Genomic DNA, 15,657 nt, shown 5'->3' on the forward strand with positions numbered 1-15,657 from the left:
AAAACAGCTCTGCAAGCTTATGTGATGGTAACAGCGCAGTGTGCGCAGTCAGGATTCTCCAGTGCTGGCTGGCTCTTGACTACTATTATGTGATTTGCATACACGCGGTCACAAGCTAACTAGACATGCGCGGCCTACTAGTGAATTGAGAGAGGCCATAAAAGTCTAGTTGGAATGTGACGAAGTATGCAAATCGCATACTTGCGGTCACATGACCCTCCCTTCCTGGCGCCGAAGAATCCTCGCAGCGCACTCTGGGCATATAGAGTGACTGCAGCCTTGAGATCCATGTCTGGGCAGCCCCATTAAGTTGCTCGGGCACCCAGAGAACTCTCCTTTCCCACTGTGCCATTGGGTTTCTCCCTGACGTTGCTACCTTGGTGCTCCTATGAAGTGCAGCCACAGGCTTGGCTTCATAGGAGAGTGTGATATTTACAACACACTGCAATACTGAAGTATTGTACAACACAAGTGATCAAACAATAGCAAGTGCAAATCCCAAAGAGGAAAAAAAAAAAAAGTAAAAAAATATATATATTTATTAATCAACCCTTCTACTTTATAAAAAAAATTAAGTAAAAAACCATGCTCAGTATCACAGCTGTGCACCAATGGAGTAAAGCTCAATTCTGGAAAATACAATAAATTACTTATATAATAATCTTAATTTTTCTATAATAATCTTAATTTTTCTATAGCACTAACATATTCCACAGCGCTTTACAGTTTGCAAACTTTATCATCGCTGTCCCCGATGGGGCTCACAATTTAAATTCCCTATCATTATGTCTTTGGAATGTGGGAGGAAACCGGAGAACCCGGAGGAAACCCACGGGGAGAACATACAAACTCCTTGCAGGTACTGCACATTCACTTTTGAATTATTCCCATTACATTGTGGATAATACAAGATATACAAGTGAAAAGAAAAAGTTGTCATAGGGATCATCTGCGGGAGTGTGAAAAAAAGAGTGAGGCTTAAGGCAAAGGTTAAGTTAGATAAATGAGCAGTGCGTTACTACAGAACACATCTCTGCAAGCCGGTAATTAACTTCATTATACAGCAGGATAAACGTATATACATTTAGGTCCATATATATTTGGACAGAGACAACATTTTTCTAATTTTGGTTATAGACATTACCACAATGAATTTTAAACAAAACAATTCAGATGCAGTTGAAGTTCAGACTTTCAGCTTTCATTTGAGGGTATCCACATTAAAATTGGTTGAAGGGTTTAGGAGTTTCAGCTCCTTAACATGTGCCACCCTGTTTTTAAAGGGACCAAATGTCAATTGACTCCAAGGCTATTTCATGGACAGGTGTGGGCAATCCCTTCTTATGTCATTCTCAATTAAGCAGATAAAAGGCCTGGAGTTGATTTGAGGTGCGGTGCTGCGTTTGGAAGGTTTTGCTGTGAAGTAAACATGCGGTCAAAGGAGCTCTCCATGCAGGTGAAACAAGCCATCCTTAAGCTGCGAAAACAGAAAAAACCATCCGAGAAATTGCTACAATATTAGGAGTGGCAAAATCTACAGTTTGGTACATCCTGAGAAATAAAGAAAGCACTGGTGAACTCATCAATGTAAAAAGACCTGGGCGCCCACGGAAGACAACAGTGGTGGATGATCGCCGAATAATCTCCATGGTGAAGAGAAACCCCTTCACAACAGCCAACCAAGTGACCAACACTCTCCAGGAGGTCGGCGTATCAATATCCAAATCTACCATAAAGAGAAGACTGCATGAAAGTAAATACAGAGGGTTCACTGCACGGTGCAAGCCACTCATAAGCATCAAGAATAAAAAGGCTAAAAAACATCTAAAAAAGCCGCACAGTTCTGGAAGAACATTCTTTGGACAGAAGAAACCAAGATCAACCTCTACCAGAATGATGGAAAGAGAAAAGTATGGCGAAGGCGCGGTACAGCTCATGATCCAAAGCATACCACATCATCTGTAACACACGGCGGAGGCAGTGCAATGGCTTGGGCATGCATGGCTGCCAGTGGCACTGGGTCACTAGTGTTTGATGTGACACAGGACAGAAGCAGCCGAATGAATTCTGAGGTATTCAGAGCCGCCATACTGTGTGCTCAGATCCAGCCAAATGCAGCCAAACTGATTGGTCGTCGTTTCATACTACAGATGGACAATGACCCAAACCATAAAGCCAAAGCAACCCAGGAGTTTATTAAAGCAAAGAAGTGGAATATTCTGGAATGGCCAAGTCAGTCACCTGATCTCAACCCAATTGAGCAGCATTTCACTTGTTAAAGACTAAACTTCAGACAGAAAGGTCCAGAAACAAGCAGCCACTGAAAACCACCGCAGTGAAGGCCTGGCCGAGCATCAAAAAGGAGAAAACACAGCGTCTGGTGATGTCCATGAGTTCAAGACTTCAGGCAGTCATTGCCAACAAAGGGTTTTCAACCAAGTGCTAAAAATGAACATTTTATTTAAAATTATTGAATCTGTCCAATTACTTTTGGTCCCTTTGAAAACAGGGTGGCACATGTTAAGGAGCTGAAACTCCTAAACCCTTCATCCAATTTTAATGTGGATGCCCTCAAATGAAAGCTGAAAGTCTGAACTTCAACTGCATCTGAATTGTTTTGCTTAAAATTCATTGTGGTAATATCTATAACCAAAATTAGAAATATGTTGTCTCTGTCCAAATATATATGGACCCAACTGTACGTGTCTCAGTGTGGGGTCAGGGGATCCTTTATAGGATCAACTGCAAAGTAGTCCAACTAAGTAAGAAAAATAAAATTCTAACAATTACATTGTATTAAGGGATGAAGCTCTCCTGCCCTGGAAACCGCGAGGGTCTGCACTTGGGTTGTTCTAAAAAGCTACAACTCACATCACTGGAAGCAACAATAATGGCATTTAACAAATGCAGCGTCCCCAGGCCATCCATGGGGATTATGTAAAGCTTTAAAGGGTCATTGCCAACTATGAAAGTTGCCCAATTAGTCAACCAAAATAAAGAGTAATAGAGTGGATCTATCAGTTAGTACTGCGCTCCAATTGTACCAGTAGTACTCTTAATCACCAGACTGGAGGCCGAGCATGTGTGCCTCCGCTCCATAAAAGACAGGGATTGACCCCGATCCACAGCTGTGTTCTTAAGTTCCCACTGATCAGTAAAATTTGCCATATCATGAAGATAAGGGAAAACGTTTTTTTTTTTTTTGTTTTTTTTTGGGGGGGGGGAGACAACACTCCTTTAAGTATTTTTCTCAATCCAGTGTTGGATTCACAGCTACACTGCTCAGTACAGTGGTAAAGTGGTTTCAATTCTGCTGCTTCTGAACAGGTGCTATAAAGAGACAGGAATCCCCCGTGTCTGTGTGTGTTGTGTATAAGACACATAGGAGGTAGTGCCCAGTTTCTCGTTTACAGACGACAGAGGGGAAAACTGGTGTAAAATGCAGATTATCTACTATATAATTTTCTAAGGGGTACTTCCGTCTGTCTGTCTGTCCCGGATATTCATTGGTCGCGGCCTCTGTCTGTCACGGAAATCCAACTCGCTGATTGGTCGCGGCAAAACAGCCACGACCAATCAGCGACGGGCACAGTCCGGCGCCAAAATGGCAGCTCCTTCCTCCCCGCAGTCAGTGCCCGCTCCATTATCCCCTCCAGTCAGCGCTCACACAGTGTTAATGGCAGCGCTAACGTACCGCGTTATGCCGCGCTGTAACGCACTCCATTAACGCTGCTATTAACCCTGTGTGACAAACTGTTTTACTATTGATGATGCGTATGCAGCATCAATAGTAAAAAGATCTAATGTTAAAAATAAAAAAATAAAAAATCATTACATACTCACCTTCCGCCGCCTTTCTAGCTCCTCGCGATGATCCGGTGACAGCTCCATGCAAGCGGCAGGTTCTGGTGGCAAGGATGGTATGCGAGAAGGACCTGCCATGACGTCATGGTCATGTGACCACGACGTCATCACATGTCCTGCGCCCATACTAACCCAGGGACAGGAAGCTGCCGCGTGCACCGCACACAGGGCCAGGACTTCAACGGGCTTTCGGAGGGTGAGTATATGTTTATTTTTTATTTTAAGTCTGTATACTACGTGGCTCTGTGCTGTATACTACGTGGCCGGGCAGTATACTACGTGGCCGGGCAATATACTACGTGGCCGGGCAATATACTACGTGGCCGGGCAGTATACTACGTGGCCGGGAGGTATACTACGTGGCCGGGCAATATACTACGTGGCCGGGCAATATACTACGTGGCCGGGCAATATACTACGTGGCCGGGCAATATACTACGTGGCCGGGCAATATACTACGTGGCCGGGCAATATACTACGTGGCCGGGCAATATACTACGTGGACATGCATATTCTAGAATACCCAATGCATTATGGGCCACCATCTAGTACATTATATAATGGCCAAACATAACAGGTTATTCTGAAAAATCACAGATACACTCACAAAAAAATAGATTTTTGCTGCTACTAGAATCCATCTATCTGCTGCCCCCGACTCCAATTTTGCAGTATTTTTAGCCCTAATAACAAATTATGATAGAGACAAATGCAAAATCATTACCAGGACTAAAAACGAATATAAGTGGACCCGAGTACAAACTGAACAATCCCTTTAATTGCTAATTTTTAACATGTTAACATGTTTTTAACAGATTTTATAGGTGAAGACAGAGGGATTTAGGAAATGCTGTCTGCGATATTAACGAACATAATATGACCTGAATGAGCAGTGGGATTCCTGGGTACGAGCGTAAAGGTATCGCTGCTAACCTTGGCTTTCTATTTGGTGTGACACGTACAGAGGCTGATACAGAGAAACCCACATCTTGCTTTTAGCACAAGAAAGCAGTTCCCGTCTGTCAGGGGAGCCGCTATCCTCTGATGTGCTGTACAGAGAAAAGAGCAATAAAGATGCATTCTGGAGAACATAAAACGCCAAACCGCAGATCTCCTGCACGGCAGACGACGAAAGGAGGCGCAGCGCACAGACGACGAAAGGAGGCGCAGCGCACAGACGACGAAAGGAGGCGCAGCGCACAGACGACGAAAGGAGGCGCAGCGCACAGACGACGAAAGGAGGCGCAGCGCACAGACGACGAAAGGAGGCGCAGCGCACAGACGACGAAAGGAGGCACAGCGCAGACGACGAAAGGAGGCGCAGCGCACAGACGACGAAAGGAGGCGCAGCGCACAGACGACGAAAGGAGGCGCAGCGCACAGACGACGAAAGGAGGCGCAGCGCACAGACGACGAAAGGAGGCGCAGCGCAGATGACGAAAGGAGGCGCAGCGCACAGACGACGAAAGGAGGCGCAGCGCACAGACGACGAAAGGAGGCGCAGCGCACAGACGACGAAAGGAGGCGCAGCGCACAGACGACAAAAGGAGGCGCAGCGCACAGACGACGAAAGGAGGCGCAGCGCAGATGACGAAAGGAGGCGCAGCGCACAGACGACGAAAGGAGGCGCAGCGCACAGACGACAAAAGGAGGCGCAGCGCACAGACGACAAAAGGAGGCGCAGCGCACAGACGACAAAAGGAGGCGCAGCGCACAGACGACAAAAGGAGGCGCAGCGCACAGACGACAAAAGGAAGCGCAGCGCACAGACGACAAAAGGAGGCGCAGCGCACAGACGACAAAAGGAGGCGCAGCGCACAGACGACAAAAGGAGGCGCAGCGCACAGACGACAAAAGGAGGCGCAGCGCACAGACGACAAAAGGAGGCGCAGAGCACAGACGACAAAAGGAGGCGCAGCGCACAGACGACAAAAGGAGGCGCAGCGCACAGACGACAAAAGGAGGCGCAGCGCACAGACGACAAAAGGAAGCGCAGCGCACAGACGACAAAAGGAGGCGCAGCGCACAGACGACAAAAGGAGGCGCAGCACATAGCAGACCGCCATGGACAGTACGGGTAATGGCAACAAGAGGAGTTGGCGACATCAACCGGACTGCAGAAATACTTCTTCCTGATAAGATCGCCACTGCTCATATCTTTATGTACTGCGACAGCCACGTTGTTTTATTACAAGGGCTTTAATTACACATTTCTGAAACTATGTCTTCCAAAGGTTTACGTTTACCTCCGAATATCCAAAGGAAGGTGCAATCATCTATGAAAGGGAATAAGCTCGTGTTCACATGGGAAATTAAAAGTTTATCAGTGTTCGATTTATGCCTGTGTAAACGCAAAGAATGAAAGTACATTTAAAGGGACCCAGTCACCCTCAAAATGCCTTTTAAATGGGCTATACAGTGCTGTGTATGCCTGATCCCCTATAATAACCGTACATGCACTGTACCTGATAATGGAATGCTGCCTGAGAAAATAACTTAATTCATAAATAAAAAAAAGTGCATGGTCACGCACCAGTTCATGACAACTGGGGCATGCTGCAATACCAGATTCAGCCCACAGGCAATAATGGCGCCTTTTCTGGGGAAAATAAGAATGCACCCCCTCCCCCCCCCCCCAACAACCCTTAAGAGGCAATGTGCCATTAGAAAATAACCCATTGTTTAAATCAGGTTTATATGAGGCATCAGCAGCAATTACCGTAGCCCGACTCGGACCTTATTTATATAGAAGTGTTAGCTGTGCATGCTCTAATTTGGGCAAAGGTCATCTTGAAGTGGTGACTGTGAGCTGTGACATCACCTATTGTGAATGGTGGATTCTGTGTTATCTACTGTATATAGAGGTGTTATCAGTCATTATACAGGAGGAGGAGGTGAGCTGTGACATCTCCTATTGTGAATAGTGGATCCTGTGTTATCTACTGTATATAGAGGTGTTATCAGTCACTGTACAGGAGGAGGAGGTGAGCTGTGACATCACCTATTGAGAATGGTGGATCCTGTGTTATCTACTGTATATAGAGGTGTTATCAGTCATAATACAGGAGGAGGAGGTGAGCTGTGACATCACCTATTGTGAATGGTGGATCCTATGTTATCTACTGTATACAGATGTGAACAATCGGCCATTTTCGCATAACACGTTCCCTTTATATTCCCATTTACAAACCAGTGATAGATATAAATAATATATTCTGATGGGCAATGCAGATGTTCATTCCTGGAAACCACAGCCGAGAATCCAAGTAATTATTTCATCCCAAGACTGGGACATAGTAGCAAACCCTATCTGCAAAAACGAATCTATGTGGAATAGATTTTACCTATGTAATTAGCAGAGTTCTAATGAGACTACACAAGTCAGCGCAGACATCGATCTCCCACTCCGGGCCTGGAGAATGCAGATTCTGCACACAGCATTGGCCGCCATAGGAGCTGTCACATATTAATTAATTATCCCAGTCATACGCGGAGAATACATGCAGAATTATAACAACCGCCGTATGTAGACGCAGTAATAAAGACTGATCACAGAGCGTTTTCACCTACAAAGGGAAAAAGCAGCAGCGACCCACTAATCCCTTTCCGTCATGCTGCAATATACAAGCAAGGTTATTTTGGGTTATTTTAACCCTTTCCCCCACCAAGACGTAATAATATATCTAGGTTGGTTGAGACACTGTGATTTGATAGTATGCCAAGGCGAATACACGGGCACTGCTACAATGGTAGGACGGCTGCAACTGCCAGGATCGGACTAGACTCTAATCACGGCCGTAAGGCTAAGCACACACGTTGCAGAATTGCCACGGAAATTTCTGCGGCAATTCCGCAGCTCCTGCCGCGGGTATATTGCATGCGGAATTGGCATGCGTATTCCTGCAAAAACTAGCGTTTTGCAAGCGTAATTAGCTTGCAGAATGCTAGCGTTTTCCAAAACTGATTGACAGCTTGGTCACAATTGTCAAACATAGTGTTTGACAAGTGTGACCAACTTTTTACTATTGATGCTGCCTATGCAGCATCAATAGTAAAAAAAAAAAATCTAATGTCAAAAATAATAAAAAAAATGGTTATTCTCACCTTCCGACGGCCCCCGATCTCCTAAGCGGTGCACGTGGCGGCTTCCGTTCCCAGGGATGCGGTGTGCGCGAAGGACCTGGGATGACGTCACAGTCACATGACCGCGACGTCATCCCAGGTCCTTCGCACACAGCATCCCTGGGAATGGAAACCGCCGCGTGCACCGCTGAGAGGCGGGAGGACTCCGGGGGCCATCAGAAGCTCAGTATATCACTATTTTTCCAGGGCTCCTCTTAACCTTGGCGTTCGGATGCTTTTACTTAATACTAATGTGGGGTAAGTGATTACATTTTTTTTTTTTTTTTTTTATCCTTTAGCCCCTTAGGGGACCTCCACCCGGAATTATTTAGCTGTGTTCCGGGATGTAGTGCGGCGGCGCATGCGCACTAATGCTTTTCGGCTCTGCCCGCAGTTGGGCAAAGCATACTGCGCGTGCGCAAGGCAAGATTGAATTGCGCAACGTGTGAACTACAGAGGAAACCTACTCAAATTCAAGAAAATATTGCGGACAGCGGGAAAGGAAGGGGTGCATGAAAGGAGGAAACACCGCCCATCGGACTGAACACAGGGCATTTACATAGCCTGCCAAATTCAGGTGACAGAGTCCCTTACTTACTTTTTAAGGATTATTATCCATTGTAATTTTAACTTGGTCTAAATAAAGGAATTTATTGTTAAATACACCCTGTTTTGTAAGACCTGCAGCAAATAGTGGAAATCTTGGTTTCCTTTGAAGCTCAGCCTGTGGATAAACTTCATAGGAGTACCAAGATGGCGGCCAATGGGGCCTTCAGCAGGTGGCAATGGTAACCCATCGGTGCACCGCAATCATGCCATGATGGTGGTGGTGGTGGGGATGGGAGCAGGTGCATGCGAGGGGGTGCCCACAGTTGATTTTGCTTTGGGGGTTAAAGGGAACCTATCAGGAATGATCTCACTGTCCAGTTCCTAGCAGGGCAATAAAAATTATAATTGGATTGTAGTAATTTATTGTGCCAGCGCTGGGAAATCAAGCTTTGAAACCACTTGCAAATTAGCTATGATGTGCACTGGGGGTGGGGTGTCAATACATGTGGAAGACTTTACCACGCCCCCAATGCACTTCCTGGCTAATTTGCATGTGGTTTCAACGTTTGATTTCTCAGCTCTGATTACATCGGATTACTACAAGACTGGTATCAATGTTATTGTCGTACAGTGCAGTATTCAAGGACCCATATTGCTAAAAGTCCTATGTGAGGAGGAATATTCCATCCGTAATACAGCTACTATTTAGCACAATATGCCTGAATGTACGAAGCCTCGTCAAAGCTTTATTTTAACAAACAATGCAACTTTATCACTTGGACAAAAAAAAAGTGTGGAATTGTGGTACAAACCATATCAGGAAATTGCAAAATTTTCTATTATCCAAAACCCCCGTCACATTTCAGGCTAAAAAAATCACAGTCGTTAGTCAAAGGATAAAAGTAATAATCCAGATTACCGTACATACAATTATCTTAATCAAAGCTCAGCCGCCCAACAATTATATCTTATAATAAAGGGTCAACTTGATAATAGAGGCTAAAGAGAAACACAACCCTACGTTGCACGTCTGACACGGCAGCGGATCAGCTTGTGACACCGATATAATAAGTAGCTGGTCTATTACCACAGTGTAAGTCACCGACCTGCATATCCAGAATTTATGCGCCTCCTCCAATATAAAGACTGCTGGAATTCTACACTCCTGGTGCGCACGGCACTCTGCAACTGAAAAAAATAATAAAATTAACATAACAGAAATATTTAGAGATGAAAGCGAATGAGTGGTCAGTAGTGATGGGATAAGGTGTTATATCAGCATGCTCGGGTGCTAACAGAGCGACTTCGGCATGCTCGCATAATACAGGTCCTTCTCAAAAAATTAGCATATAGTGTTAAATTTCATTATTTACCATAATGTAATGATTACAATTAAACTTTCATATATTATAGATTCATTATCCACCAACTGAAATTTGTCAGGTCTTTTATTGTTTTAATACTGATGATTTTGGCATACAACTCCTGATAACCCAAAAAACCTGTCTCAATAAATTAGCATATTTCACCCATCCAATCAAATAAAAGTGTTTTTTAATAACAAACAAAAAAAACAACAAATAATAATGTTCAGTTATGCACTCAATACTTGGTCGGGAATCCTTTGGCAGAAATGACTGCTTCAATGCGGCGTGGCATGGAGGCAATCAGCCTGTGACACTGCTGAGATGTTATGGAGGCCCAGGATGCTTCAATAGCGGCCTTAAGCTCATCCAGAGTGTTGGGTCTTGCGTCTCTCAACTTTCTCTTCACAATATCCCACAGATTCTCTATGGGGTTCAGGTCAGGAGAGTTGGCAGGCCAATTGAGCACAGTAATACCATGGTCAGTAAACCATTTACCAGTGGTTTTGGCACTGTGAGCAGGTGCCAGGTCGTGCTGAAAAATGAAATCTTCATCTCCATAAAGCATTTCAGCCGATGGAAGCATGAAGTGCTCCAAAATCTCCTGATAGCTAGCTGCATTGACCCTGCCCTTGATGAAACACAGTGGACCAACACCAGCAGCTGACATGGCACCCCACACCATCACTGACTGTGGGTACTTGACACTGGACTTCAGGGAGAAGGAACTGTATGTTCGAGACCCCGTGGCTGCATGTCTCGAGCATGTTCGCTCATCACTAGTCATCAGCAAGTGACAATTGCTTAAATCAAGTTTTTATGTTAGATGTATTTTTTATTTTATTTATCACAATCAGTACTAAAAATAAAACTAATAAATCTTGCGATTTCACAGTGGCCACTGGGGATATTCTAGACTCATATGCCCTGCTGTTTCAGGAAATGCACACGTACATTAGCAGCAGTAGAAAAACTCATTGTTTGCATTGAAGCATCTGATGAGCGTGTGCAAAGATCAACTGAGTACCCCTGCCCCCACATATATCCCAAAATGGAGGACTCAGTCATCCTTGCCAAGGAAGCATTTACACCCACCACTCCTATATACAATTAGATAATCACTGGTCATTTGCACAGGTAACCACTGCTCTTATGCATTACGCTATGGCTAATAAATAAGTGCACTGAAAACAGGAGCCCTTTAATTAAAGGATTCCTGCCAATTTTGAAAGTTTTTCCCTGTTCATGGGAAAGGAATACCTTCCAAATAACAGTGAGCTGATTACTGGACCACTCCCCAATCCCAAGCAAGTGCACCTCCGCTCTATTCATTCTCTATGGGACAGCCCGAGATAGTGGAACACGGTGCTCGTCTATATAGAAATATATGTAAGAGAAGCACAATACGAAAAATAGCTAAGGGAAGTGTGAACAGCAATTTATACAATCAGGTGTCAAGTTAGAAATCTGCATTTCAAATGCATACAAGGGGATTCAGACAGAAGGCTGTATTATCACCCCAGGTGATCAATGCGAAATCATGGCTGTCCTGCTGACCACCGCTTTACAGACCTTCCCCTTTTAAGCGGATGTGCACACGGTGCGGATTTTGCTGTGGATCTGCAGCGGTTTTCCATGAGTTTACAGTACAATGTAAACTTATGGAAAACAGAATCCGCAGTGCACATGTTGCGGAAAAAAACGCGCGGAAACGCAGTGGTTTACATTCCGCAGCATGTCAATTCTTTGTGCGGATTCCGCTGCGGTTTACGCCTGCTCCATAATAGGAATCCGCACAAAATCCACGGTAATTCCGCAGTGCGGTTTACCTGTGGATTTACAAAAACAGGTGCGGAAAAATCCACAGGCATCCCACCTACGTGTGCACATACCCTAAGGCCGGAGTCACACTAGTCTAATACGGACGACTGCTATGCGATTAAAAAAAAAAAAAAAAAAAAAAAAAAAAAAAAAAAATCGCATAGAACTCAGAACAATGTTAATCTATGGGGCAGATCCCATTATCCATTTTTTTCTCTATTGTCCGCATATCTCAGCTGAGAAACGCCAATGCAAGTCTATGGGTGTGAGAGAGAGGGAAAAAAAAAAATAAATAAATAAAAAAAAAATAAAAAAAAAAAAAAAAAAAAAAAAATCGCACAGCACACGGACCATCAGTGTGACTTGCGGGAAATTCTCAGGCATTGGGCAGGTCACAGGAAAGGCTCAGCCGTTATTTGCTCATTTTGCAAGTGTGTGAGAAAATCTCACCATACGGATGACACACGGATACTTTGAGAAAAAAACGCATCCTGGCATTGCACACAGATGAGATACGGATCACCATACGGAGAACATTAGTGCGATTCTCGGCAGACAAAATCGGACAGATTTTTTTTTATACATTGTGTGTGACTCCAGCCTTATAGTAAGAAGCTAGGAAGAGGTTAAATGCAGGAGTGGAGAATGTCTAAAGCTGGAAACCCCTTTAATAAGGAGTGCCTAAAGCCCCCCATCAACACAACCAAGCTCTACAGTATCCTGTACTGATGCGGTCACCAATAACGAGGAGCAAATTGATAGTGAAATTTCCATTTAAGCTAAAATTTTTGGGATCCAATTCAGTCAAATCCAGGAAAAATTGTGACGAGCCGGCTGCCATTTTGCTGGATTTTTTGGGCAGAAAAAAAAAAAAAAGTTAAAATTGAAAGAAAAAAATTAAATGGAGTTCAGTGGGGAGGCCTGAGATTGGCGTCGTACCATCATCTGGATGGTGCGACACAAGTCTAATAGAAAGCTGAAAAACAGGACTGGAGCAGATGAGCAGAGAGGTGTGATGGCGGAAAAGTAAAAACGGGAGGTTTGTTTTTCTTTTTTTTTTTATAAATTTAAGGAGGTTGACCAGGTTTATGATGAAAGTCTGCAGTCACTTTATGAGACTGCAGATTCACTTGTGTTGTGCTAGGCTGCGCATGTCTAGTCGGCATGTGACCACATGTATGCAAAGCGCGGTCACTCGCACTCAGCGCCCGAGAATCCGGACAGTGCGCGGTGTGTGTGGACTGTGAGGGTGCACAAGTCTGCAGTCACACGGAGGGACCGTAGACTGGAATCCCAAGCTTGGCCAATAAACAGCTGAGGAAAGGTGAATATTACGGCTCTTTCAGATGAGTGTATAATCGGCCTGCGTGCTGCCCATCTGCAAAACAGAGACATGGACAGCACAAGGACCAATGGCCGTCAAAGTGGTCGTCACAGCAACGTTTTTATACAAAGATCGATGGTCTGCATGTAAAAAAAGATAAAAATTGCCACATGTATTACTCTGATCTGTATTCTGCCCCATTATAAGTCAATTTGTGCAAAAAAAAAAAAAATAATATAGGAAACTTGTACCTAACTAGTGATGAGCAAACATGCTCGGATAAGGTGTTATCTCAGCATGCTCCGGTGCTGAGGGTCTAGAACAGTGTTCCCCAAGTCTGGTCCTCAAGAGCCACCAACAGGTCATGTTTTGAGGATTTCCTTAGTATTGCACACGTGATTGAATGCAATACTAAGGAAATCCTCAAAACATGACCTGTTGGTGGCTCTTGAGGACCGGAGTTGGGGAACACTGCATGTCTCGCAGCTTTAAGACAAAACACATGCAGGGATTGTCGGTTTCTTACGCAGTCCTTGTATGTGTTGCGGTTGTCCAACAGCCGCTGTGACTCGAACATATTTTTTGAACACGCCAAAGTCACTCTGTTAGCACCCGAGCATGCTCAGATAACACCATATCCAAGCACGTTCACTCATCGCAATATCTGACATTTTATTTATTAAATTAATGGAAAAAAAAAAAAACACATGGACGACAAAGTGTCAGGTTTTTTTTCCTGGGGGAATAACGGACAATGCTGCACACGCTCATCTCAACTTGTTCTTTGGCTGCGGTTACACGGTGATATGTAGTTTTCTACAACCAAATCCAGCGGTGCCTCTTGTCTGTGACTTGGTCGCCCGGGTCTTTATTTATTTTTTTTTTTATTTGATTGATTTCATTTTTTTACAGACTAAAAAATAAAATGGCCAAATCTCGGATAAGTCGCCGCCACACGGAACTTGCAATGCAGTCTATGAAAACAGAGAATCCCTGATACAGCAGTCAGTGTGGGGAGACGCCGAGTGCTCCACTAACCACGGCTGACGGCGGATGGACCGACACCGAACTGGATCTGCCTAAATCGAGTCCAGACCTGAGCCCGACAGCCTCACAGACATGACTGACGGGGGGGCTCTACCCCGAAAGAGGGGGGTCAGGGAAGGTCGGATCGGGGACGTGAACATAAATGTCATCTCTCTCGCACCAAAACCCCAAATATGACTATAAAACACTACAAACCTCCCACAGGCAAGTATTATAAGGGGGATTTACCGGGTAACGGTGCTGAGACTTGTAGTTCCACAACAGCTACAGACTGAGCAGGAGCCAACTGACAGTTGGGAGCCCAACAGAAATGTAGGGCAGGATGGTACTTGTAGTCCCTCACCAGCTTCACACGTAGTAACTATCACACAATGTCCCGGTGCTACTACTAGGACACTACAAGTCTCAGCAGGAGTAGATCTCGTTACAAAGACCTACCTGCTGAGACTTGTAGTCCTACAACAGCTACAGGCTGAGCAGGAGGCAACTGACAGTTAGGAGCCCAACAGAACTCTAGGGCAGGATGGCACTTGTAGTCCCTCACCAGCTTCACACGTAGTAACTATCACACAATGTCCCGGGGCTTCTTCTAGGACACTACAAGTATCAGCAGGAGTAGATCTCGTTACAAAGACCTAGCTGCTGAGACTTGTAGTCCTACAACAGCTACAGGCTGAGCAGGAGCCAACTGACAGTTGGGAGCCCAATAGAAATCTAGGGCAGGATGGTACTTGTAGTCCCTCACCAGCTTCACACGTAGTAACTATCACACAATGTCCCGGTGCTACTACTAGGACACTACAAGTCTCAGCAGGAGTAGATCTCGTTACAAGACCTAGCTGCTGATACTTGTAGTTCTACAACAGCTACAGGCACAGCAGGAGCCAACTGACAGCTGAGACCTCAACAGAAATCTAGCAGAGCAGGATGGCACTTGTAGTCCCTCACCAGCTTCACACAATGTCCCTCAGGAGGACACTAGAAGTCTCAGCAGCGTTAGAGCTCGTTATCATACCTAGCTGCTGAGACTTGTAGTGCCAGCACAGCAAAAGAGCCAGGAAGTTCTCTCCACTATAGCACAGTAAGGGTCACCCCATCATGAGCCAGTATAGCCCAGTATAAACCAGTATATCCCAGTCCCCCGGGCAGAGCACTCACATAACAGCGTCCGCCATCTCCCTCCGCAACTGCTCCTGTGCACTGTCTGTCTGTGTGCGGATCCAACTGCTTCTGGTCACGTGACGCGCTGCTGTCCTCGGGCTACGGCGCGGCAGCGGGGACAAACTTCCCGCCCACTTCCCTGCCTGACATTATACCAGGGAATAACTGGGAATGTTCACAGGAGGCAAAACCCGGTATTATCAGGAACCAGGAGCAGAAAGTGCAGCCGCAGGACTGCAGAGAATGCACGGGCAAACAAGCCCTCCAAACGAAACTAATGACTAAATACTCTGTTTTATTGGCACACAACAAATACAAGCAATTAAAAAGCCACACAGGAAAAGAAAAAAACCCTGAGGGACAGTTATATCAGGAGTAAGGTGTATACATTAACCCCTTCATGAC

The 15,657-nt window shown here is 45.0% G+C and overlaps 1 protein-coding gene across 5 annotated transcripts in view; it reads right to left on the reverse strand.

Annotated features, from left to right (window-relative positions):
• Positions 1-15,322, reverse strand: part of R3HCC1L (R3H domain and coiled-coil containing 1 like) — a 36,465-nt gene extending 21,143 nt beyond the window's left edge. For 2 of the 5 annotated variants that reach the window (XR_011318549.1, XM_069754012.1), the window contains exons 1-2: positions 15,250-15,317; positions 9,642-9,723 (exon numbers count right to left, since the gene is read on the reverse strand). Coding sequence is in view for 4 of the 5 variants with exons in the window: in XM_069754012.1 (XP_069610113.1) it covers positions 9,642-9,647 (6 nt within the window). In the remaining variant the exon portion in view is untranslated. Of the gene's footprint in view, positions 1-9,641; positions 9,724-15,249 lie in introns of all 5 variants that reach the window. The other 3 variants (XM_069754009.1, XM_069754011.1, XM_069754010.1) reach the window with 3 other exon arrangements.
• Positions 15,323-15,657: the final 335 nt, after the last annotated feature.

Source organism: Ranitomeya imitator, chromosome 2 (assembly GCF_032444005.1).
Source record: "Ranitomeya imitator isolate aRanImi1 chromosome 2, aRanImi1.pri, whole genome shotgun sequence".
Classification (NCBI taxonomy): Eukaryota; Metazoa; Chordata; class Amphibia; order Anura; family Dendrobatidae; genus Ranitomeya; species Ranitomeya imitator.